The sequence below is a fragment of the Engystomops pustulosus genome, chromosome 2, assembly GCF_040894005.1.
Source record: "Engystomops pustulosus chromosome 2, aEngPut4.maternal, whole genome shotgun sequence".
Classification (NCBI taxonomy): Eukaryota; Metazoa; Chordata; class Amphibia; order Anura; family Leptodactylidae; genus Engystomops; species Engystomops pustulosus.
Window position 1 is genome coordinate 219,041,169 of NC_092412.1, and position 25,326 is coordinate 219,066,494.

General features: G+C 42.0%; 1 protein-coding gene across 1 annotated transcript in view; it reads right to left on the minus strand.

Annotated features, from left to right (window-relative positions):
- CCDC92B (coiled-coil domain containing 92B) overlaps positions 1-25,326 on the minus strand; it is a 46,864-nt gene that overhangs the window by 9,419 nt on the left and 12,119 nt on the right. The window contains exons 2-3 of the mRNA XM_072138201.1: positions 25,042-25,186; positions 8,008-8,055 (exon numbers count right to left, since the gene is read on the minus strand). Coding sequence (XP_071994302.1) covers positions 8,008-8,055; positions 25,042-25,171 — 178 coding nt within the window. The 5' untranslated portion in view covers positions 25,172-25,186. The remainder of the gene's footprint in view (positions 1-8,007; positions 8,056-25,041; positions 25,187-25,326) is intronic.

The following is a 25,326-nucleotide window of genomic DNA, read 5'->3' on the forward strand; positions in this document are numbered from 1 at the left end:
ATAACTACTATAATACTGCCCCTATGTATAAGAATATAACTACTATAATACTGCCTCCTATGTACATGGAATATAACTACTATAATACTGCCCCCTATGTACAGGAATATAACTACTATAATACTGCCCCTATGTACAGGAATATAACTACTATAATACTGCCCCCTGTGTACAAGAATATAACTACTATAATACTGCCCCCTATGTACAAGAATATAACTACTATAATACTGCCCCCTATGTACAGGAATATAACTACTATAATACTGCCCCCTATGTACAAGAATATAACTACTATAATACTGCCCCCTATGTACAGGAATATAACTACTATAATACTGCCCCCTATGTACAGGAATATAACTACTATAATACTGCCTCCTATGTACAGGAATATAACTACTATAATACTGCCCCCTATGTACAAGAATATAACTACTATAATACTGCCCCCTATGTACAGGAATATAACTACTATAACACTGCCCCCTATGTACAAGAATATAGCTACTATAATACTGCCACCTATGTACAAGAATATAACTACTATAATACTGCCCCCTATGTACAGGAATATAACTACTATAACACTGCCCCCTATGTACAGGAATATAACTATTTTAAACTATAAACTACTATACAACACAGCTACATACAGCCCCCTCGCCCCCAGTAACCCATGTAACATACACCTCAGCCACACCAGCCACGCAGTCCCATGTAACATACACCTCAGCCACACCAGCCACGCAGTCCCATGTAACATATACTTCAGCCTGCACCAGCCACGCAGTCCCATGTAACATCCACCGCAGCCACACCAGCCACACGGTCCCATGCAACATACCCACCAGCCACACGGTCCCATGCAACATACCCACCAGCCACACGGTCCCATGCAACATACCCACCAGCCACACAGTCCCATGCAACATACCCACCAGCCACACGGTCCCATGCAACATACCCACCAGCCACACGGTCCTATGCAACATACCCACCAGCCACACGGTCCCATGCAACATACCCACCAGCCACACGGTCCCATGCAACATACCCACCAGCCACACGGTCCCATGCAACATACCCACCAGCCACACGGTCCCATGCAACATACCCACCAGCCATACAGTCCCATGCATGCACTTACCCTTTAATTTCTTTTCTTATTGTCAAAGCTGGTCTTCTTCCTGCACTTAGAGAAGGCTTCTTCTTGTGATCCAGGGAAGAGGGGGGGGGAGCTATCAGGGGGAGTGGGGGGTGTGATCACGAGGGGGGGGGCGATCGCGGGGGGGGGGGCGATCGCGGGGGGGGGCCATCGCGGGGGGGGGGGGGCCATCGCGGGGGGGGGGGGCCATCGCGGGGGGGGGGGGGCGATCGCGGGGGGGGGGGCGATCGCGGGGGGGAGGGGGTCTGTGTGGTCTCTGTGAGCTGACTGTATCTAGTTGTCAGCTCACAGCAGTGCTCGGGGCCTTCCAATCTAGCTGGAAGAGATGCCGGCCCGCGCGGGGGAAGTCACGATGCATGTCACGTGACACAGGCATCAGAGAACACAAGCACAGCAGGGGGAAGTCCCTGCAGCGCTGCGCCCTGCCTCCAGTTCCTACGGTCTTCAGGGTAAGTTCATGTTTTTTTTTTTTTCTTCACCGGCCCCACCAGTGTCAGACCGGCCCCGGACCGGCCCCAAACGAGTCGGCCCACCGGGATTTCTCCCGGTGGGTCTAATGGCCAGTCCGCCCTTGCACCCATGGTTAAATCGGCAGAAAATGTAACTACGGTATCATTGGCAGCAATTACAACTCTCTATGGAGCCGTCACCAGTGAAAAAGCAGTCTCCTTCTTATATTATACCGCTGCCTATCTAGTCCACAGAACACACCTTATCCAACCATTCCTCCATGGGTCCTGGGCTGTATGAATATTATATTACTGAAAGTCTGGAAATCACTTCCTACATATGGTACAAAAATCAGCTTCTTGGGGAATGGAGGATGTGTCCCTTCTGCTGCTTTCAATCTGTGGTTTCAGGACCTTTGGAGGACCTTGAAAGGTCCTGAAATGGTTCTTGTGTATATGTGTATTGAGACCAGGAACAGATGTTTGAGAATTTCATGGGTGAAGGTCCTTCTCAGTATAAAATTTGGTGGGTGGTTTGCGTGGCCACGAGCCTCCTAAAAGGCGTGGACCTCAGGCTACAGTCCAAACCGCCAATATTATAATCCAAACCTCCTTATATTATAATCCACTACTATACTTACAGGGTTAAATATGGTTTGAATAGAGCCATTCCATGAAATTGTGTTAGTGTATATATGGAAATACCTGAAAGGGTGGTCCCAAGTATTTACATTATCCCCTATCCACAGTATAGGGGATAACTAGCTAATCATGAGGGTTCGACTGATGGGATCCCCACTGATCACAGTAACTAGGATCCCATTCTTACTGATGGGTGGAGCAGCAATATGAGCATGCACCCTGCCTCTCCATTAACTATCTATGGTAACGGTCGGAGATAGCTGAGTGATGTGCTTGGCTATGTCCATCATTCCCATACAATTCCATGGAGTGCCAGGGTACATGCTCGCCCCGGCCACTCCACCCATCAGTAAGATCCCTGTTCTCTGGATAGCTGGGGGTCCTGTTCTTGAAATCAGTGGGTGTCCCAGCAGTTAGACCCTCAAGATTAGCTAGTTATTCCCTATCCTGTGGATAGTGGATACCTTAAACACATAGGACAACCCCTTTAAAGGAAATTAGCCCTTTTGATAAAATATACTATAGATATAATAAATTCCATACTTCATTCTTATATACTATAACCCTATCTGTCTGCACTCTCATAATTTAGGCCAACAGATATGGCCCTGTCCATATCACTTCCATGCGTGTTATGTAGAGAGGTTCTCTAAATTAATATTATTTACCAAATATACCGTTATTTGCATTCACAAAAACTTCTGTTCTGATCTATAGAATAATAACAAAGAGTCACTTAGTTACACATACAGATGTGTTGCCATTTAGCAGGTTCTTTGTGTCTTAAGACTGTATAAAGACATCTTCTCCTTCATCTGATGCAACACTAAGTGGCAGCAAAGTACAGAACATTGTATGACTTCCTGGTCTGTAGAAGAAGAAACCTGGTTTATATGGTAATGCAGCCCATAACAAAACTCCCAAGACATTTATCAATTTTGGCACAGGGTCTGTGTTTTTGGTGCAAGAACCTTTGTTTTCCCAATTTTTACTGGGATGTTAGATTGTGGCACAAGGGGTTAATGAATTGGTGCAAGACCAAAAGGTTTAGAACTGTCTCCACACTCTTGATGATGAAATAGAGCTCTGTGGACCAGCTTTTTGCAGCTTTAAGTGCACGTCAAAAATTGTGCCAAAAAAATATGCAGGAAAACTAGAAGTGCAGGAACTGTTGCATTCCCAAGTGGCGCCCAAACTGTGCGCCCAAAAATATAAAAATTCCTTAGTGCAGGAAAAGCACCAATATTGTAGCGCCGTCACTTCATAAATAAGGCACAATAGGTGCAGCATGGTGGGGGTGGAAGTCAATTATAAAGGCCCCCAAAGATCAGAAACTTCTCAGAAACAGTATAGAGTTACCATATAAAGAAAATCCCTGCCCATATATTCCAAATTAGGGTATATGGACATCAGAAAGTATTCCCCAACTCAGGACCCCCGACTATGAGCAAGAATTGAAGGAAGTTATGTAATATATGGATAACCATTCATCTGCAGAAAACAATAGAAGAGGTGAGACCATGTATTGTAATGAGCAAGGAATGGGAGATGAGGTAATGCAGTGTACGGTCCATTTACATATAATTTGTTGACTGGAAAGGAAACATTAATAGGGCAAGTACAGGACCTTTATAGGGTCACCCATTCTATACTGACCCTGATAAAGTTTCCCATTCGCTGCTGGGAGCCATGGATCACGTGACGCCAGAGCAGCAGGACTTTCTGTCTCTTGCTGGCTGCTGGCGAAGGGAGGAAGTTGTGCAGCCATTGCTGTCTACAATGCAGACTGATCGCCACTCTAACCCCTGATATGGGAATAGTTATCATGGAAGGGGTATGCATACAGTAATGACTACACAGCCCCCTCTATCTGCTGGCAGCCAGCAGGACATGGGGCATCACAGGAAGTCCTGAGTCTTGCTGTCTGGATTCATGTGACCTGTGGGTCCTGGCAGCAAACAGGAAACTTTATCAGGGTAAATATAATATAGGTGACCCTTTTCGGGTTTTATACTAACCCTGATCAAGTTTCCTATAAGTAGCGGGCGAGTCCCGAGTATGCCACGAGAAGGAGAAGGACAGGGACCCTTGGGATATGGGAGAAGCGGTTTATTACAACATCTTCCTTCCGATCCTCACAGCACCGTGTTGAAACAGCACGATGCAGAAAGACGGAACTGGCAACTACTACAGACCTGTAGGGGTTAAACAGAGCTCCTGGGTCTGATCAGACCCTGTCCAGCTCTGATCAAACATCTGCCCCCAAAGGGGATCGTTTCCACTGCTCTTACAGATGTTCCAGTTACAGGTGAAAACTAGAAGTGAAAAAAAAATTTGAAAATGTCCCCCAGGGATATTTTTTGACCTCATAGAGGACATATAGGGGGTCATTTACTAAGGACCCGAATCGCTCTTTTCGTGGGGTTTCCCGTTTTTTTTCCGATTTGCGGTGAATTGCCCCGGTTTTTGGCGCACACGATCGGATTGTGGTGCTTCGGCGCCGGCATGCATGTGACAGAAGTCGGAGGGCGTGGCCGTCGGAAAACCCGACGGATTCGGAATAATTGCGATATATATATTTTAAAAAGTGTCGCTTGACATACACTTACCTGCACCAAGAAATAGAAGGTGAACTCCGGTGAACTCCAGCGGACCTCGGCGCAGCAGCAACACCTAGTGGATATCGGCGTACGGACCTTAGTGAATCCCGGCAGGATCCGAATCTGCGTCGGAGAACCCGCCGCTGGATCGCGACTGGACCGGGTAAGTAAATATGCCCCGTAGAGTTAAAACACACACAACTACATAACATATTAAATATTTAAAAATACACATTAATATTCCCCAATAAAAATAAAATATCCTCCGCTACACTATAAAAACATTGCCATAGTCGCCCTGTTTTTCCAGTCTATACATATTATATAACAAAACGACCATCACATACTGGGGAATTAATTTTAAACGCTCATTTTAAGTTAATTTTAAAACAGAAAGAAAATATATACAAAAACTAAAACTGAAAAAAGGTCCCTTAATTTTTTAATTTTTAACTATCCCTATGGGGCTCATTTACTAAGGGTCGTGGATCGCACTTTCATTGGACTTTGCACCTTTTTCAGGATTTGTTGCGCAGCTTTAACAGGCATTTAACAGGAGTTTGTGCTGGAGTTGTGTTGCACGCGATCGGATTGTGGCGTAGTTGCGCTGGCTTCCATGCAACAGAAATGGGGGGGGACTGATTCGGACTGAGCGCCGGATTTAAGATTCAAATTGTGTCGCAAGACAATGCACTTACATACACCAGGAAGAAGAAGGTGAACTCCGGTGGACCTGAGCGGGGAAGCGACACATGCAGGATATCGGGCGCACGGTTTTAGTGAATTGCGGCACAGGGCATTATACACGCACAATGCACTTTCGGTGAACTCCAGGGGATTGGGTAAGTAAATGTGCCCCTATGTGTCAAAGAAAAAAACACTGCAAAAATGTTTACGGTATTGCACAAAAAAAAGGTACGGTAGTTATGGCCCTTAAACCAATGAAAATTTGTTAATAATGCTCCGGTCAGTAAAGCCTTTTAAGACCTGGTCTAAAAGGGGTAAAGGCTGGAATTTTACAACATACTATTGCACAACAACTACATAAATATAACTGGGCCATTTTGTGACTTCAGCATGTGATAAGATTGCATAATTTTTAACCTTCTTCCAGAATAGATCTTCCAGATTGCAGAACTGAAAAATAATACTTCTCTGTACTTCGGAATTAGAAAATGACACTGTGTTACATGTGAAATTTTATAGGCAAACAGGGAATTGGGGAAAGAATGACTGGTGTTGCTAAATATTGCAACGTGCCAGGGCCCGGTGTTATAAGGTGAATGTGTTTCCATTAAGGGAATTTCATTTTACCAAGTGCATGAACCTCCGGACTGATGCTCTGTATAATTGCACCATATAAGTCGTCCTGCCCTCATCTATGATAATAATAACTGGCTGGGACACTGCCTTCTGCTTAATAAAATCAAAGATGAAAGAAAAAAAAAAGCATTATTCATCACATATTCTCCCTGAGTCATGTTTCTACATGTAGGATACTGCTGAATAGAACAGACAGTGTCACCTTAACAAAAAGCAGCATTAATATTCTGTTGCCTAAGAATAGTATGGGAAAAGTTAAAGGGACTCTAGACCTTCAATAAAATGGCATTAAAGGGAACCTGTCACCAGGAACCTCATTTTCCCTAAAGACAGATTGCAGAAGCCCATTACACCTGCAGTGCAAAAGTGCCTCTCTGCCTGTTCTAAGCATTTGCATTACAATATAATTGTGTGTTATAACTTACCTTGTGCCCTGACAAAATCCTCTATGTAGTCACAGGGGCTGGGCTTTGGTTTGGATGCATTTCAAAAAACAACATGTGACTTGTCTATGTTACTCACTCTTCAGATCTTAGCCAACCCCACCTTTGTGCTCCTGTACAGCTCCTCCTCCTGCTTCTTCACAGAGGTCACAGCCTAGTGAGATAACATCAGTGGGGGTGGGAGGAGCTGTACAGGAGCACAAAGGTCACATGTTGTTTTTTTAAATGCATCCAAACCAAAGCCCAGCCCCTGTGACTGCCCCAGGATTTTGTCAGGGTGCAAGGTAAGTTACAACACACAATTATATTGTAATGAAAATGCTTAGAAAAGGCAGAGATGAAACTGAATTTATTAAAGGGAACCTGTCACCAGGGACCTCATTTTTACTAAGGATAGGTTACAGAAGGAGTTGGTTACAAAACAGAAGAGAATGGGTTGGGGGAATGGCTAATGGGAGAAAAAATTGCAATAAAAATTGTGCATTAGTATAATATTAATTATGTTTTTTTTTAGGAATATGTTATAAGGTAATCTCCCATTTTGTAAGTCAACATGTAATGTTATAATAACAAAAAAAAGAACTATTCTTACCAGTTTTATATAAACATAAAAAGAAGGTGGAATTATTGTGACAAAGACTTCTTTCCCACACATTACTATTAGCAAATGAATTATCAAGATTTGCCTGACTGTTTTCTCAATCAATTTTGAAAAAGTCCCGTAGAGATCACATGCGTTAATATCCTTCTGTTTGCTTCTTTTATCCTTTTGAAAAACCTGATGAGACAGAGCTTCACTATGGGGCTTAGCAAACCTCACATTTTCAGCTCACAGAATTAGACGGATCATTAAGTGTCTGCTTAGAGAGTCCCCGCTGAAACCCTGGAATATTAAACTGACCTTCACTGAGTGATAGGAGCTAAAACACCAATAGAACTGAGTAAATTATAAAGAAAAGGGTTATTTTCTTTTATGGACAAACCCCTTTCAGTAAGGTCACTGCAGGAGCCAATACACACAGATGTGTTCGGCCCAACAAGTCTCTTAAAGGGAATCTGCCACCACCCCAACTACATATTGGCTACTCGCATTGTCCTACACATCCCTCCAACTGCTCCCCAAGATATGTTAAAATATGTGAGGCTGATATTGTACTCAAAGTGTATGATTTGTTTCCGGAGCACAGCTCTTCTACTCCTCAGTGATCATCTGGAGCACCACCTCATTCTTTATCCTCCCTATAATAATTGGAGTAATCACTCAACTCATACCTCACTGCAATCGCCCTGCTACACTGTCCCCACGCCTGCGCAGTGATAGTGCAGCGCAGACACGACCCCAGTAGAACAAGTTCTTACTGTTTGAAAGGAGACATGCATACCTTGCTGAAAGTTTTCAACTTCTTTTTCTTCAAGCTCCTGAGTAAGTTCTAGGAAAACATAAGGAAACAATGTTACAAAGTTGTGAGGAAAGCAAAATCCAATCATCTACAGATCTAAGATATAAAAAAGTTGAAGGTTTTTTGCTTTGGGTATAACTGTTACATAGAATACTGTATATATTAATAAGACTTTAATTGTAAACTTTTAGGGGGCAATATGTTTATTATGGGTTAGACAAAAATACCTAATATTTAATGGAAAATTAAAAACTGCCTTGCGCACCACCATTTCTCAGAGGTTCTCATAAGCCATTGACATAATATAAGCTTTTGACATAACAGACAGACCCCGGGTTACGTACAAGATAGATTCTTTAGGTTTGTTCTTAAGTTGAATTTGTATGTAAGTCGTAACTGTATATTTTATAATTGTAGCTCCAGGCAATCTTTATTTTTTGTCCCAGTGACAATTGTACTTTCTAAATTTTTTGCTGTTAGACCCGTTCCACACTTGCGAGTGTGATGAACTCGCATCACACTCGCAACGCATGCTGCCCGGTTCACACGGCCCGAACGCTGCAAACCGGAACGGTTCCAGTTTTCAGCGTTCGGGCCGTGCGATCTCGCATCACACTCGCAAGTGTGGAACGGGATAATGGAACCAAGGATTATCAATCAAACTTTATTAGAGTCACCTTACAGCTGATTATTGCAGTATGGGACTAAAGTAACATCCAGAGAGCTTCACCAGAGGCCATAGCAGGCAGAGAGGTCTGTGTGTAACTAGGGTGTCCTTAAGTAGGGTACCGCCTGTACTTGAAATATATACCAAACCAGAAAATGTGTCACAAATAGAAAGGGCAGCCATCCACAGTCATCTGGTCCCAGGTAATACACAATGAATGGGTCATGGAATTCCTTTTGTTTCCCACAAGAAGAAAAAAAAAAAATTCCTTTTGCATGTCACATTTCTAAACTTCTGTATCATTCCTCTTGAGCCTTAGTTTAAGCAATTGGTATAATGTATGCAAGATCTTGCATGCAAATAAAGAAGCGGTGGAAGCCACTTACAAACATAAGCAATCAATAAGAGGTCGTAATAGCTATTTTCCTCCTCGATCAGGCTGCCCTCTGGGAATAACATTTCAAGGAAGACAGATTTCATTTTGACAGAGTTCCCTCGGTGCAGCAGAATGCCGGCAATTTAGCATATTGGGTGGTTATGACATTAGTCACGTCCAGCTGGAATGGCTAGGAGATTTCATTTATGGAGTTCAGGCAATTGGATTCATGATAAAGAGTTTAGCCAGAATTCCATGATTTAGCAGCGCAGTTTCTAAGTGACGGGGACTACGCCGAAGGCATGAACATATCATAATGTGATTAACGCTTAATCGTACACTCTGCCTCCTAATTCTTAGTAAAGAAATGCTGACGCTTATGGTTGTTAAAGTCACAGCAGGGGATCATCAAAGAACTCATATAGTATCTCAAGATAAGATCTGGTGACCTCGTTCTTCCAGGAATGAAGTCTATTCAGACTGGGAAATCAAAATGGAAAATCCCATTGATTTAAGTCATGAGTTTTACAGCTTTGTGCTGATGTAGGGGAATTGATTGTTCTCTTCAAGTTCTACCCCCAAAGCCTGTGATATCTTGAGCTGCAATAAGGGAATTAAATGCAAGGGTATTTATAGACGAATCTTCATGGAACATATAAAAAACCATAATCTCTGGATTAGAATAGAACAAATGTAACTGTTAGCATCTCTGTAATTAAAGCAAAAACATCCAATGTCATAGTTGGTTTATCGCTTTACAGTGAGGGCTGCATGTAATGGGGGCACAATCTTATTCAGTGACCCTACTCTGAGAATTGGGATTTCAGCCACCACAATGCCATCTTTAGTTTCGCTAAATAAACGATTTACTCACATATTTAAATTAGCCCTCCAGTGCTACCCCTACATCATCAGCCGTTTGTCGATGCCTTCCGAGTGTTAATTATTCACGCCTGCATCTTGCTACCCGCCCCCTTCAGGTGTGAAGAGCCATGACGTCATCGAGCTCTCTGCACTTTTCGAAAATGTGCAGACACTCTCGCACAGCCGGCCGGCGATAAGCTTGGTGATGTCACTGACGCAAATACTTGAATAAATGTTGGCCATGGGTGTTTTTTTGCAATTTGTAAATTTGCTTCAAAAAGGTTTTTGCAGCATTTTTTTTTTACAATCAATGGGTACATGTATCATTAGTGACTGTGTGTCTGCTTTTTTTTTGCCTGCCTTAATTCGGTCAAGTGTATCTTCATGTTTGACACGACTGGCATTTGAGGGGTTAAGCTTCTTTAGTTAAATTTTAACTTCTATTCAAAAGTATCAAGAACGTCACAATCGGCTTCAAGCTGATTTTGCACCAAAATTTCCACCTTGTTAAAAAACAGGTGATAACTTAGAGAACACTGCAGAAAACTTGAGGATGGCGATCTTTGAAGGTAGGTTGTCTAAGGCACCAAAAAAGGAGTAAATTCACCGATGTGCCTACAAAAGTCGCCAAAAAAGCAATAAAAAAAATAAACAAAATAAATGATACATGTGCCACTAGCTCTTTTGTAACTTCAGTTTTTTTAAAAACAAAAGTTGCAAAAAGTCTCTATAAAAAATCACAAAAATTGTTCTTAACTATTTCCAACACCTGGTACTAGGCCGGTATGGATTTGATTCAAAATTTTGCGACTTCTTTTTTTTTTAAAGTGGCAACTTTCACATCTGAAATCGGGTGATAACTCAGGGGACACTGCAGTAAACTCAACCATGGTGAACTTTGAAGGGAGATTGTATTGGGCGCAAAAGAAGTTGCAAAATTGCATATGCGCCATGAAAAGTCGCAACTAAAGACGTAAAATCAATTTAAAAATTAGATGCATGTGCCCCATAGAGTGCTAGGGAATGCTATTACAATCATAGGGGCTCATTTATTTACCAGGTCCATTCGCGATCCCGCGGCGTGTTGTCCGGCGCTGATTCGGAGCTTGCCGGGATTCACTAAGGGCGTGAGCCCGATATCCACTAGGTGTTGCTGCTGCGCTAAAGTCAGCTGGAGTTCCCCTTCTTCGTCCCGGTGTATGTGAGTGCTATTCTTGCAACACAATTTTTTTTTTTAAATTTTGCAGTTTTTCCGATTCCGTCGGGTTTTCCAACGGCCACGGCCCCCGATTTGTGTTGCATGAAAGCCGGCGCCGATGCACCACAATCCGATCGCGAGCACCAAAATCCTGGGGCAATTCGGTGCAAATCAGAAATATTCGGGACGAAACTGCGCAATTCGGACCCTTAGTAAATGAGCCCCATAGTCTATGCAGTTTGCTGTCTTGTGTCAGGACCTCTAGATAAGATGCATTCTGCTCATTACTGTGAATGCTACACCATGTCCATAACCTTCTAGAGGCTCAATTGGTTTTAATGGGACACATACAAATGAATGAGAAACTGGCCAATGAGCTGTAATTCTGACAATAATCCAATGAGGAAGGTGAAGGGGAGAGAATTATGGGTAGAGGGATTGTTGGAGAGGACACAGAATGGAGAGGGTGCAGTGTGGTTACATTGGGTGTCCGGGAGCAGAACACTAGGTGTTAAACTTGTAAAAAACCCCACACTTTTCTTAAGGTCTCTGACATTTGTGCAAGTGATTATAGGTTCTATTATTGGAAAAATAGTTATTTGTAGAATCCCTTTAAAACAAATCGGAAATATTTATCGCCTGCAATCCCAGACCGGTCATTTGTCTGAAGCTACTTTCTTTGTCTGCAATAGATACAGAAGAACCAGGGATCTAAGTCAATAACCCATAAAAATGCCAAAACACTGAAAAATATAGTGGTGTCGTAGGAACATAAATGGAACATGGGGACTGTGAGACGAGATAAATCAAGAGACACCGCAAGGGCAAAAATGAACAAAGCCAAATAGTAAAGGAGATAATGGATGAGTCTGGTCACTATAGAAACGTCAGCTCTGGGACGCAGGTTCTAGACATGACCACAACTGCCCTGTGTCTCTCACTAATTTAGTTTGCGATGGAGAAGTCAGCAATCCCTGAACATTGTACAGAATGTGAAAAGTACAAACACAATACTGACACCACATAATAAACCATAATATTATCACAATAGATCAGGTAATGGACACTAATAACAGAAGCTGATACCCAACTTCTAATTCTGGTATCTATCAGTGCCGGTGCCAGCACTGGGTATACCCAGGAAAGTCCCGGGGCCCAGGGCTGCTGTGGGGGGGGCCACATAAAGCTGTACATGAGGAATCCATAGGGGGCTTTATATGAAATAACCATGAGGGGGCTGTTTGGGATGATAAACTAGGAAATATTTTAGTGAACAAGAGACTGTTTTAGTTTCTGAATTTTTAATTCCGCCACATGAGTTCACTGCAAAGGGGCCCACTGAGGCTCTGGTGCCCAGGGGCCTACTAAAACCTGGAGATAACCCTGGTATCTATAACTCTTAGAACAGTTGTGATGTCATAGTATCATGAAAAACAAAATGGTGATGTCATGGAAGTTTATAGCTAAGTTAAGTTGGCTGATGGTTGTTTTGAAATATAATATTTATAGACTCAGGCAAACAGGGCAACTATGGCGATATTTTATACAGGGTAAAGAGGGATTTTATATATATTTTATATTTTATTTATTTTTATTTTTGGGAAATATTAATGTTCTATTCTAAATATTTATTAATATTTTATGTGTGTGGTTTTTATTACTTTCTATGATACCCGTCCATTCGCGATCTTCACTGTGCGTTGTCCGACGAGGATTTGGGTCTTCCGTGATTCACTAAGATCGTGCGCCCAGTTTCCTGCATGTGTCGCTTCCCCCGCTGAGGTTTGCCGGAGTTCACCATCTTCTTCCCGATGCATGTGAGTGCTGGCACAATTTGCTTTTAAATGACATGGTTTGTCCGAATCAGTCGGGTTGTCCGACGGCCACGCCCCCAGATTTGTGTTGCATGCAAGCCAGCGCCAATGCGCCACAATCCGATCGCGTGCGCCAAAAGCCTGGAGCAATTCAGGGCAAATCGGAAAAAAAACCCGCAAAACCTGACGAAAATGCGTCTGACGGACCCTTAGTAAATGTGCCCCATTGTCGTTCTGGTTGGTTATGCGATTTAAAACTGAGGAGTTAGCAATTTAAGATTATTTTTGTGTTGGCACTTTACAATATGTAAGTTGGTTTTGATTGTAGTTCGCGGCTCCTCTTCATGCATTATCATATGCAAAGGCTCTATATAGTTCCAGTATGGTATATCTTTTACCTTCTAATTGTTTGTATTTGCTCTAGTGTTATCATGTCTTTGAAGGTGCCAATCCTTTTCCTCTTTTCTACACATATGTGATAGATCATAGACTTGTACTAAATCCATACACCCTTCCCTATTGTATAGCGCCAAACCACATAACTTATTTCATTAGCTGCTCACTTCACCTATGGGCAGTAATTCATATTCCCATTTATATGTCCGACTGTAATAAATTAACTTTAAATGACTGAAACCACAACCACTTATCAATCTACATAGAGTACATTATAAAAATATACATTTATTATAAACAGCTGCAATTTACACTCTGGAATACAAAGATATGTACGACTTTGGAATTTTTAATGAAGCCATAAAGTCTCAAAGCAACAAAGCGATGTGAGTGCAAGAAAGAATAATACAGTACAAATAATTAAGCAGTATTAAAGTTTTTCAAGTACATAGTACTAAACAATAATGTGTCTTTATGCTGCTGCTTAATCATTTATATAAGCAAGTAATTCGCAATGGCTACTTCACAGGAAAATCAATGGTCCAGACAAAGTGCACAGGACAGGGAAACATGACCCTTATTACAGCAGCTTAATTGTTTGATATCTTTCCAGCAACAAAAGAAGATAAATGAACAGACAGCAAGATAATTTGGAGCCATCACATAGCAAGTACTGTACTGATAGCTTATATGGTCATAATTTCATAATATTATTTTATTTATATGTTTTAAAAGCTTAGCCCTTATGAAGACCTAGTGTATCCATGGTCACAGACATCACAACAAATTCTGTGTAGTCTGATCTTGCATTTATACTTCCTTCGTTATGAATCCTATTTCATTGCATGTTCCGTGTATATCAACAAGACAAGGGAAAGGAAGTATAATATATAGTATGACCATGACTATGATATCAAAGTGTAGAGGTAATGCATATGGCCACACATGGAATATTGTGCACAATTTTGGGCACCAGTGTATTAGAAAGGCATAAACTGGAATGGGTACAAAGGAAAGCAACCAAGATTATTGAAGGGAACTAGAATATTAGGAGAGATTACAAAACTTGGGATTATTCAGTTTAGATCTCAGGAGGCCACTGATCAACTGAAACAGGCCCATGGACCTCTGACACTAATGGCCAAACCACCAGTGCCAGTACCAGAAGACCAGCCGCCATGGGAAACAGGAGCTTGAGCAAGGTAAGTACTATTTGTTTTGGGGGGTTTCCAGGATACCTTTAATAATAGAAGTTGGTGTCAATACAGGAAGTGAATGATGAAACTGAGCATTGACTCATTGTAATTGCATAGTAAAATACTAGGAATTAGGGATTAGAAAATAATTTACAGCACTGCTTATGATGTCCTCATCTACAAAGTAGATCTGTCTCATACCACAGAAATACTATATAATCTTAAATTGGCTGCTTTATTTAAAATGCAGTACAAAAATGAGAGATTAGAGTGGTTTCTATGGTAACAATCAAATGTGACAAATCAGTAGAAATGAGTCAGATGTATCATGCCGGGATGCAGTCTATTAATTCTGTCAGCAGTAAAGACTACAGCTGGTATGACCTGTCCTTCCAGGGAGAGCTTCCCAGAGATAGCATGATGAATGAGTTTTTCGCTTTAACCCCTTAACACACTGGGGCTCATTTACTAAGGGTCCACGGAGCGCATTTTATCGGGTTTGCCGACGATTTCCGTTTTGCGCTGAATTGCCCAGGGATTTTGTCGCACGTGATTAGATTTTGGCGCACGGCACCGGCTTGCACGCAACAGAAATGGGGGGGGGGGGGCGGGATTTAACATTTAGAATTGTGTCGCAAGACTCGGACGGGAACTTGGGCGCACGATGTTAGTGAATTGCGGCAGACCTGATTCCTCGTTGGACCACGCACCGCGGGATCGCGACATGACCGGGTAAGTAAATCTGCCCCAATATGATGTATACATACGCCATAATGCTGTCAAAGGGGTTGTCCCACTAACCAAATTAGGCCCTATTTACAGGATAGGGCCTAACTTGCTGATCAGTGGCGGTCTCAGTGATTAGGGAAAACGTTCATGCGCTGTAGTCTTCTCCATTCATCTCAATGGAGCTGATGGAATTTGCCGAGCGCCGTGCTCATGATCTTCGTCAGCTGCATAGAGAAAAATGGAGCGGAACGGTCATCACTGAGACCACCACGATCACCCAGTTAGGCCCTATGCTGTGGATAGGGCCTAACTTGGTTCGTGGGCCAACCTCTTCAAGGATGTATAAAGAGTACTGAGCCCTCTTCATACATGGTGGGTGTTGGCTGCATTATGTTTACCATCTTGGTTAGGATTGTCGCTACTGTGATATTGGGGAGTGACGATCCATTCCTATGGCAGCCTGGAGTCTGTATGAGACTCCAGGACCTGTCATTTGGCAGGATCCATAACAGCGTGCCAGAGGCTGGAGTCACTGTGTTATAGATCAAGAGAAAATTCTCTACTGCAGTATATGGTAGAAATGATCAGACACCTATGGTTAAAATTATTTAAACAAAAAAAAATGTTAAAAAGTTTAAAAGGACCTAAAATTTCAAATCCCCCCCTTTCCCTAGAACTGATATTAAAAAAATGAGGAGTCCAACTTGGGTACATCGGACCCCAGTCTCGTGATCTGTGGGGGTTCCATCACTGAGATCCCCAACAATCAGGAAGTTTAGTGGAAAAACCCCTTTTTAGCCACTATAAATTTCACTTTTTGATGGTCTTGTCTCCGATTTGACTACAAATATTAAAATAGTTGGTGTTGGAGAACTGTTAGCGGATTCTTGTCTGCCTATCATTACTACTACTACTCTGGGTACTCCTTAGGTCCACAGGTAAAAGAGTAGAAATGATACATTTCTACTACCAAAAATAATATGATACATTTTTTTATGTTACTGTTTTAAATCCTGTCTCTGGGAACAAATAAGCCATTTTCCATGGTACATATCAGCAAAGTGAATTATTTAGGGCTTGTCCTTGTAGGGAGAATTCTTACATTAGACAAGTAAAATCTTTCACTATCTGCAGTGAACCTGAAACCCTCCAGGTTCTAAATTTCCAATAAAAGTCTGCACTGCAGTATTTGTAGAGAGAAGACACACTTCTACCGTGGAAAGGTATGCGATAGCTTTGTGTAATTGCTAGGAAGTAAGCAGTAAGAAAGATAGATGTGTAATTTAATTTAGGAAAAACATTTACATAGAACATTTCAGAGATTACAGCATGAGATAAATACGGGATAGAGGAGTGCATTTCAATATCAATGGCATTATTCTAGAGCGTGCCAAGTTTTTCATATTTTTTTCCCATGTATTACGTATTTTTTTTCACACAACCACAAAATTCTAAAATTCTGGCTACCCGCAGCCACCACTTAGGGGTCTGCATTTGGAACCATTTCCACTTTCCCAGAAAGAATATTAAATGGTGCCAATAGGAAGTACAATTTGTTATGCATACAGGGGATATAAATGGAAATAGAAAACAAATAGTTCTTGGAAAGTGGGAAGTGGAAAAAAAACGGAAACTCTAAAACTGAAAAGGGCTTGGTCTTGAAACTGTTAATAACTTCTGTAAGAATGGGAGAATCTTGATATGCAGTGGATACGGTGGCCCCAAGGTCATAAGGTGCCTTTTCCACATACACTATAGACCAGTACTATACTGTACATTATACATTATAGTTGGGGGCCTTCTACAGGTTTTGCAGCGCTAAGATATGCACATGTCTAGTTGTGGGTGTTGATGGACACTTATGGCAGCCACTATGTCCAAATTATCAGATGGTTCCCTGATCCTTATCTCTCCCAACATCTACCTTTAGAGCAGTGTTCTCCAACCACCGGTCCAACTCTGTGAGAACAAAAAAAACAATACTCACCTTCCCTGTTCCCCTGCAGCAGTCTTCTCTTCCACAATAATGCGCTGCTCTATTGCCGGTGCGCCTGAGGATCACATCGTGTCTCCTGACAATATAGCCATGCACTAATGTGGAAAAGAAGTGAGAGAAGACTGCTGCAGGGGAATGATGAAGGTGAGTATTGGATTTTTTTTTACAGAGTTTGGCTGGGAAAGGGGACATTGGAAGGAGAGGGTGGGGGCAGCTAAAGGAAAGGGGACAATATACGTGGGGGGGGGGGCACTTCTTCAGAAAATTGGACAATATAAGTTAGGCACACAGGGAGTTATGGTGGAGCATGCAAACATAGATTTTTGTATGACACAAGCCACTACCTGGGACCGGAGTCTAAGTGGCACCCGGTTTTCACCGGAGCCCGCCGCAAAGTGGATTGGACTTGCTGCGGCGTGGTACCACCAGGTCGTTCCCCAGGCGTGACTTGTCCGCAATGGCAGCCAAGGTCGAGGTACAGAAACGGCAGGCAATCTCGTAGTCGGGGACAGGTAGGAGGTCAGGACATGCAGCACAGGTTCAAAGTCGGAGACGTAGCAACAGGTCAGGGCAGGCGGCAGAAGTCAGAAACGGTTCCGGGGTCACAGCTTTCTCTAAGGCTTGAGGCACGAAGATCCGGCAGGTTGCACAGGAAGAGGCAGGCTTATATAGTTTTCGTAAAAATGACCAGCACCAATTAACGGTGCACTGGCCCTTCAAATCCAGAGAAGTAATCGCGCACGCGACCTAGGGACCGGGAACACGCGCACGGTGGAGGGAGTTGGACCAGGAGCCAGGACAAGTGAGAAGAACGCGCAATGCGCTTGCGGGGGCAGAGGGACACGGGTGAGCCCGCGACCCGCGATGTGGGTCGCAGGAACACCCATGACAATAATATTATGTTCAAATAAAAAACTCTGAAATAATATTATGATCTTTTTACCATGTGTAAGGATAAAAATATTTTTGATCTATTTTTGTATCAAAAAGATGGATAAAAGCTCTTTTTTTGTCACAATGAATTACCCTTCCCCCTAGGTAATGGTAGAAGGATTTACAGTAAGATAATAAGAGTCCATGGTGGGAACTCTTGGGGATTTGCAGATGGCAGCTGTTCCTTGGCTAAACAGCAGTGTGCTCAGGTGGTAAATGGGACGAAAATGCATCTTCTGTGATTTCTAATTTACGGAACATGAATCTCATTGATCTCTTATTACACCATATGACACCTCTGCTATCAATCCAGTATATAAAACTGTTCTTTTGTCAAAGATAAACTACTGTATATGAATAGGCAATAGAGGTAATAGAAGGATAACAAAGCCTTATTACACCAATGGTGTAGCAGCAGTCTAGGAGTCCTTTACGACCTAATTGGAGGTGAGATTTATAGTTTTGTTTTTAAAAGTAAGTGAACCCTTTTTAATCACTTGGATTTCTACATTGATTACTAAAAATATGGTTAAACTAAAATAATAACCCGCAAACCAGTTATACCTTCCCGGGCTTTTATTAAACATATTAAGGAAGCATAATGGTGTTGGGTTGTTTTTTGTGCCTCATTATCTGGATAACTTGCAGTCATTGTAAGACCCCCTTGACCTTAAAGGGGTTGTCCAGGATAATGAAAACACCCAACCTTGTTACCATAAGTACACAAGTAACTTAAAAAAGTGTTTTTGTGTTGTTATGGTCAATGGCCCCTGAGCTGGTAATGGCACTAGCCTTAATGCTATTAGTGCTTTGACATCTAAGGAGGTCTGTGCTTGCAAGGGATCCTATAAATGTTGATGAACTGAAACACTTTTGTAGGGAGAAATATTACTACAGGCGGTCCCCTACTTGAGGACACTCGACTTACAGACGACCCCTAGTTAAAGACGGACCCCTCTGCCCACTGTGACCTCTGGTGAAGCTTTCTTAATGCTCTACTATAGTCCCAGGCTGCAATGATCAGCTGTAAGGTGTCTGTAATGAAGCTTTATTAACCTCTTAACGCTCAGCGTCCGATATATCGGACGCTGAGCGCAGTGACTTAGCGCTCAGCGTCCGATATATCGGACGCTGAGCTGATGCCGGTTCAGCTCAAGATCTGAGCCGAACCGGCATCGGGAAAGACGGGGTGCCGGCTGTGACTGATAGCCGGCACCCCAGTGTAACACCCGCGATCGGAGTTGTCTCCGATCGCGGGTGCTTAACCCGTTAAATGCCGCGGTCAGCGCGACCGCGGCATCTAACAAGCATCTGGGGGATCTTTCCCCCACGATCGGCCCCCCCGAACCGTTTTCGGGGTGCGCCGATCGTTGCTATAGTAACTCTGGGGTCCGATCTGGACCCCAGAGTTACCTGCAAGAATTGCCAGTAAGATGGCGTCTGTGACGTCATCTTACTGGCACAGTGCCAGCCTATGCAAGTGCATAGGCTGACACTGATAATACTCTGCAATACATGAGTATTGCAGAATATTATCATGAAGAAGCAATCAGATGATTGCTTCTTCATGTCCCATGGTATAAAAGTGAAAAAGTAAAAAAAAAAGTTATTCAATAAAAAAATAAAGTCATAAATCACTAAAAATGCCCCAAACCCCCAAAACATATAAAGAGACATATAACTCAAAAAAAAGTCTAAATCATAACACAAACCCCACATATATAGTATCACCGCGTCCGTAACAACCCGTAGAATAAAAGTAAATCATTATTGAACCCGCACGATAAACGCCGTAAAAAAAAACTGTTATAAACCCTCCAAAAATTATGATTTTTACCTTTTCAATCCCACAAAAAATGCTATAAAATGTGATCAAAAAACCATATGTACTGCGACATGATACTGGTGCAATGTACAACATGTCCCGCAAAAAACAAGCCATCAACCAGCTCCGTAGCCAAAAACGTAACAAAGTTATGCCACTTGGAAGATGGCAATACAAAAATTATAGATTTTTCCCCACATTAGGGTTTAGTTTGACAAATTTAGTAAAACGTAAGAAAATATATTCATGTTTGGTATCCCCGTAATCGTATCGACCCATAGAATAAAGATAACATGATTATTAGTCTATACGGTGAACACCAAAAAAAAAAGAAGTAAAAAATCCAGTACAGAATTGATGCTTTTCTACTCCTGTCCTCAAAAAATGTTCCTAAATTTTCAACAATAGGTGATACAAACCCCAAAATGGTAACATTGGAAAAAGCATCTCATCCCGCAAAAAAAATGGCATCACATGGCCCCAATAACGAAAAAGCGAAAATTTTATAGCCTTCAAAAGGGGCCAATGAGGAAACTAAAATCCTGGCAGCTGCAGCGCCCTCCTTCCCTTCTGCGCCTCGCTGTGCCCCCATAACACAAGTCACAGCCACATGTGGGGGGTCTTTGTACTCAGGAGAAATTGCAGAACAAATTGTATGGTGGGTTTTCTCTTTTTATCTTTTGGAAATGTGTAAATTTTAGGGCTAAATGAACGTATAAGGGAACAATATGACCATTCTAAATTTCACCTCCATTTTGATTCAATTACTATGTAGATCTCAAGGGGTTAACAATCTTCGTAAAAGCTGTTTCTGATAGCTTGAGGGGTGCAGATTTGAAAATGGGTTGGTTATATAGGGGGTTTTGATGCTAAATATGTAAAATTTCATTCCAAACTGTATTTATCCCCAAAATAGTCAATTCTGAAAATCCGGAAAAGCGATATTCTATTTGCAAGCCGCGTGACATCAAAATAAATTATCCAGACATTTCAGAAATTATGAAAATGTAAAGTAGACAAATGGGAAATGTTATTCAGCAACTTATTTAGGTGGTAAATCGATCTGCCTGAAAACGCAATGATTTTGAATTTCGAAAATGGCAAATTTTTCCAAAAATTTATCATATTTTCTTTTTTTTTGTAAATAAATGCAAAACTTATCTGCCAAAATTTACCACTAAAATGAAGTACAACATGTGGGGAAAAAACAATCTCAGAATCGCTTTGATAAGTAACAGTGTTCAAAAGTTATAACCGTATAAAGAGACGCAAGTCAGAATCCAAAAAATCGGGCTGAGCCTTAAGCTACAAAATGGCTGCGTCCTTAAGGGGTTAATAATCCTTGGTTTCATTACAGCAAAAAATTTTGAAACTCCAATTGTCACTGGGGCCCCAAAAAAATTGTGTCTGGATCTACAATTATAAAATATACAGTTTTGACTCGCTTACAAATTCAACTTAAGAACAAACCTATGGACCTTGTACGTAACCCGGGGACTGCCTGTAGATTCTTTCTAAATATGTATAAAATTGTAAAGGAAATCTACCATTGGGAATCTACCTTTATGAAGTCTTATTTATTCTTTTGTGTAGCCTTTTCCAAATATGAAAATTTACCGCAGGGGCTACTTGGGGCATGGAATAGCCTCTATGACCTCTGGTGGAGAAGGCTTTTCCACGCCCCTAGTAGCTACAACAGATCCGCAGACCTGCTTGTCTTCTGCTTGTCTAAAACTCCCACAGTAGCTCCTGTCTTCCATCTGTTTACAGTTATGCGAAGTGAATATAAAGGTTTTTTTCAGCTTTGGACAGGTTCCAATAGCCTATGCTATGCTGATTTTAAAAAGGTCTTTGCCTGCATTCTGAATACTGACACTACTTTATAAAACTTTATTTCACATTACCTGGCTCTCTGCCAGTAGTGTGTTGTGAGCCCTGAGGGAAGGGCAGCTGTGTGTGCCTGTGTCAGTCTCCCCACCTCCACCACTTCCTGTCATGTAAATGAGTAGGCAAGGGGGGAGGGGGGGGGGTGTGGAGTAAAGGAAGAATGCATGAGAAGACTGAGGCAGAGGTACATTGGTTGCTCCAGCTGCCCAATACTACCTGCCCCTGGGACCTCACACTGCTGCCATGGAGCCTTTTAATGTGAAATAAAGATTTATAAAGTAGTGAAGTGATTCAGAATGCTGACAAAGGCATTTTTAAAATCAGCATAGCATAGGCAAATGGAACCTGTCACCAGCTAAAATGACATTCCTGCTGACAGGCTAACTTTAATTTTTCATTTTGTAGACATTTTTATTCTAAAGAATATTATTCTAAACAACAAAGCTATAGTTTGTTCAAAAGTGTTCACAAACTGTATAGTAGATTAAAAAAGCGTAGGAGGCGATATAAAGGAACATCATTTAAAAGTGAAATACATTAACAGGGCTATAACGTGATGACACAAATAATATGCAGTACAGCTGGAATGAAAACCTGCTCAAAATAATCTGCAATGCAGTTCCCTTTATACAGAATATTTTACCCATGTTTAGATGATAGAATATAATACTCTAAGCTGGTGCCGCATTACGGTATTGATATTCCACATGAAAATCCATACAGAAAATCTATAGCCGACGTGCAACTTAAGGATTATAAGCATTATAAACCAGGGTGACTTACTCATAGATCCAGGGACTGTGACTGTGGTAATCATCTGATATTTGGCATTCATGGCTTCCTTAGTTCTAAAATCAATGTTAACAATTATGCTAATGAGCCTGGAAGCCTCCTGGGATGGTTCCAAGGGTCCCTACGTGCTGCAGATTCACAAGCTGTTATAGTGTGCCGCAGCACTCCCCCCTTCCACTGTGTACTGGAATTTCCTGTGCCGAGAAGGAACAGAGGGTGAGGGTGAGACCATATAGCAGCCTGTGAATCTGCAGCACAGAGGGGCTTTGGGAACCACCCCAGTAGTATTTCAGAATCATTAGCGTAATTTTAAAAGTTGATTTTGGAAGGAAGAAGGGCATGGATAACACATATAACACATATAATCAGTCATGGTGCCTGGATCTACGAGTAAGTGCCCCTGGCTTAGTTGATTGAGTTCAATGGTATATTTCCTACAAAGGAAATCTAACATCACAATTTACTAACAGCTATGTTATGTAGGGCTATTGGTACACATGCCATCAGTGCCTTTGTTTTTTTGTTGTCCAGCTGCCAAAACTTTCCTTTACATTATGCAAATTAGGCTGACGTGTTATAGAACTGCACCTCAGAACTCCACATCTCACTAGACCGAGGGGTGACATAGCTGAAGATGAAGGATGAGAGAAGATGCTGGGGTATTATTGCTTAGGAGCCAAAGCACTTCAGCCTTGTTTGGATATTTCTGAAGTTAAAGGAATTGGCCAATTTACCTCATGCTTTTTTTTGTGTATGTAAGTGTGTGTGTGTGTGGGGGGGGGGGGGGGGGGCAGGATATTCGGTAACTTACAAATATACATCTATTGAAAGTTCTGCTCTGCTTTCTTGACATGTGAAGTGAAGCCTCCTGTCTTTTACCTCAGCAGCCGGACATTCCTGTCCATAAAATGGCCGCCGATTTAGGGTCATGTGATCTCTAACTTGCGATTGTTCATGGACAGTTAGAGATCACATGACCCTCCATCTGCGGCAATTGTATGGACAGGAATGTCTGGCTGATGAGGTAAAAGACAGGAGGCTTCACTTTACATATCAAGAAAGCAGAGCAGAACTATTAATAGGTGTATATTGGTAAATTACCTAACATCATACACACATTACACAAAACATGAGGTAAAATGGCCAACCCCTTTAACTTTTGGATGAAAGTAACAGCTGGAATACAAAGACATGGGTGGCATGTGTAGGCCCAACATAACATAGTAATTAGATCAGCAGGTAAATCGTGGTGATGGATTCCCTTTAAAGAACATTTATGTCTCTTTACAAACCAACTTTCTGTATTTGGCAGATCTCCTGATATACTGTCCCCCACACAAACATCACCCAAAGTTTGTTCTCCTTGCTCTAGTAATCTTCTCTTACTAAACCATTTAACATGTTTAAAGAATATTAAGGCTCTATGACTGTGAGCTAAGTAAGAACAATTGGCCAGGTGCCCTCAGCTGGTGGGTCCTGTGTCCTCTATGACTGAATTAGTGCTCCTGGTGACTACATTAACTGGTAAATATAACACAGCACGAAGTGAAATGCAATGTAAAAGATCAAGTTAGCCTCATAACGTCACCAGTAGACACCTATTCTCTACATCTACAACATCACAGGTCAGGCCATGATCACTCACATCTTCAGTTGCCCCAAGACTACAGCTCCTATATCCTTGGACATAAATGTTTTTACAGTTTTACAACATATGGAAATCAATGTTTTGAGTAAAATGTAATCTGATGTAACTGAGATGCTTTTCTTTCGCTTCAAGTCGCCAGGTTTTTGAGATAATAGATGGAAAGTGTGACTTAAGTCTGCTCTGGTCCAAGGTGAAATATATCTTGTTTTATGCCTATAATACAATGCACATACAGTGTGAGCAGGGCCGGCACCAGCACTGGGCATACCTGGGCAAGTGCCCGGGGCCAAGATCTGCTGGGGAGGCCCATATCAGGCTGTACATAAGGAATCCATGGGAGTGAGGGGGCTGTATCTAATGAATCCATAGGGGGTGAGAGGGGCTTCATATAAAATAACCATGACGGGGCTGTTTGCTATGATAAACTATATAATATTTTAGGGAGCAGGAATTTTTAATGCCCCACAGCAAAGGGGCCTTCTGAGGCTCTGTCGCCCAGGGGCCTACTGAAAGCTTGAAGCCAACCCTGAGTGTGGGTGACATCAAGTCAATAGTCCCATGATACCTTTTCCTTCCATTATCTCAAGAAACCGAGGACCCACAGAGGTTAGTAAAACAAGTTTCTGAACCTAAACAGCAGCTGCATAAGGCCAAGCTGGTGATTTGATTGACTTTCTGAAGAAATATCAGCTTACCTGTACAACGTTTCTGTAAGCGGAGAATCTCTACCTGAAGATCATCCAACATTTCCAGTTGCTCCTTCTTCAGGAAAGCAATGTTTCGCTCCACACTTTGGAATTGCTGCTCCAAAGACTGAGTCTCCATTACGAGAATCAACTCCTGGGGGGGGGGGGGGTGTCAATACAAAGAGGAATATATATGTTAGTATAAAAGAAAAATATCACAATATAAGAACTATACAAAAATATCACTTTATGACATGGATGATATGTTTGTTTAACCCGTTTAAGGACATCTAC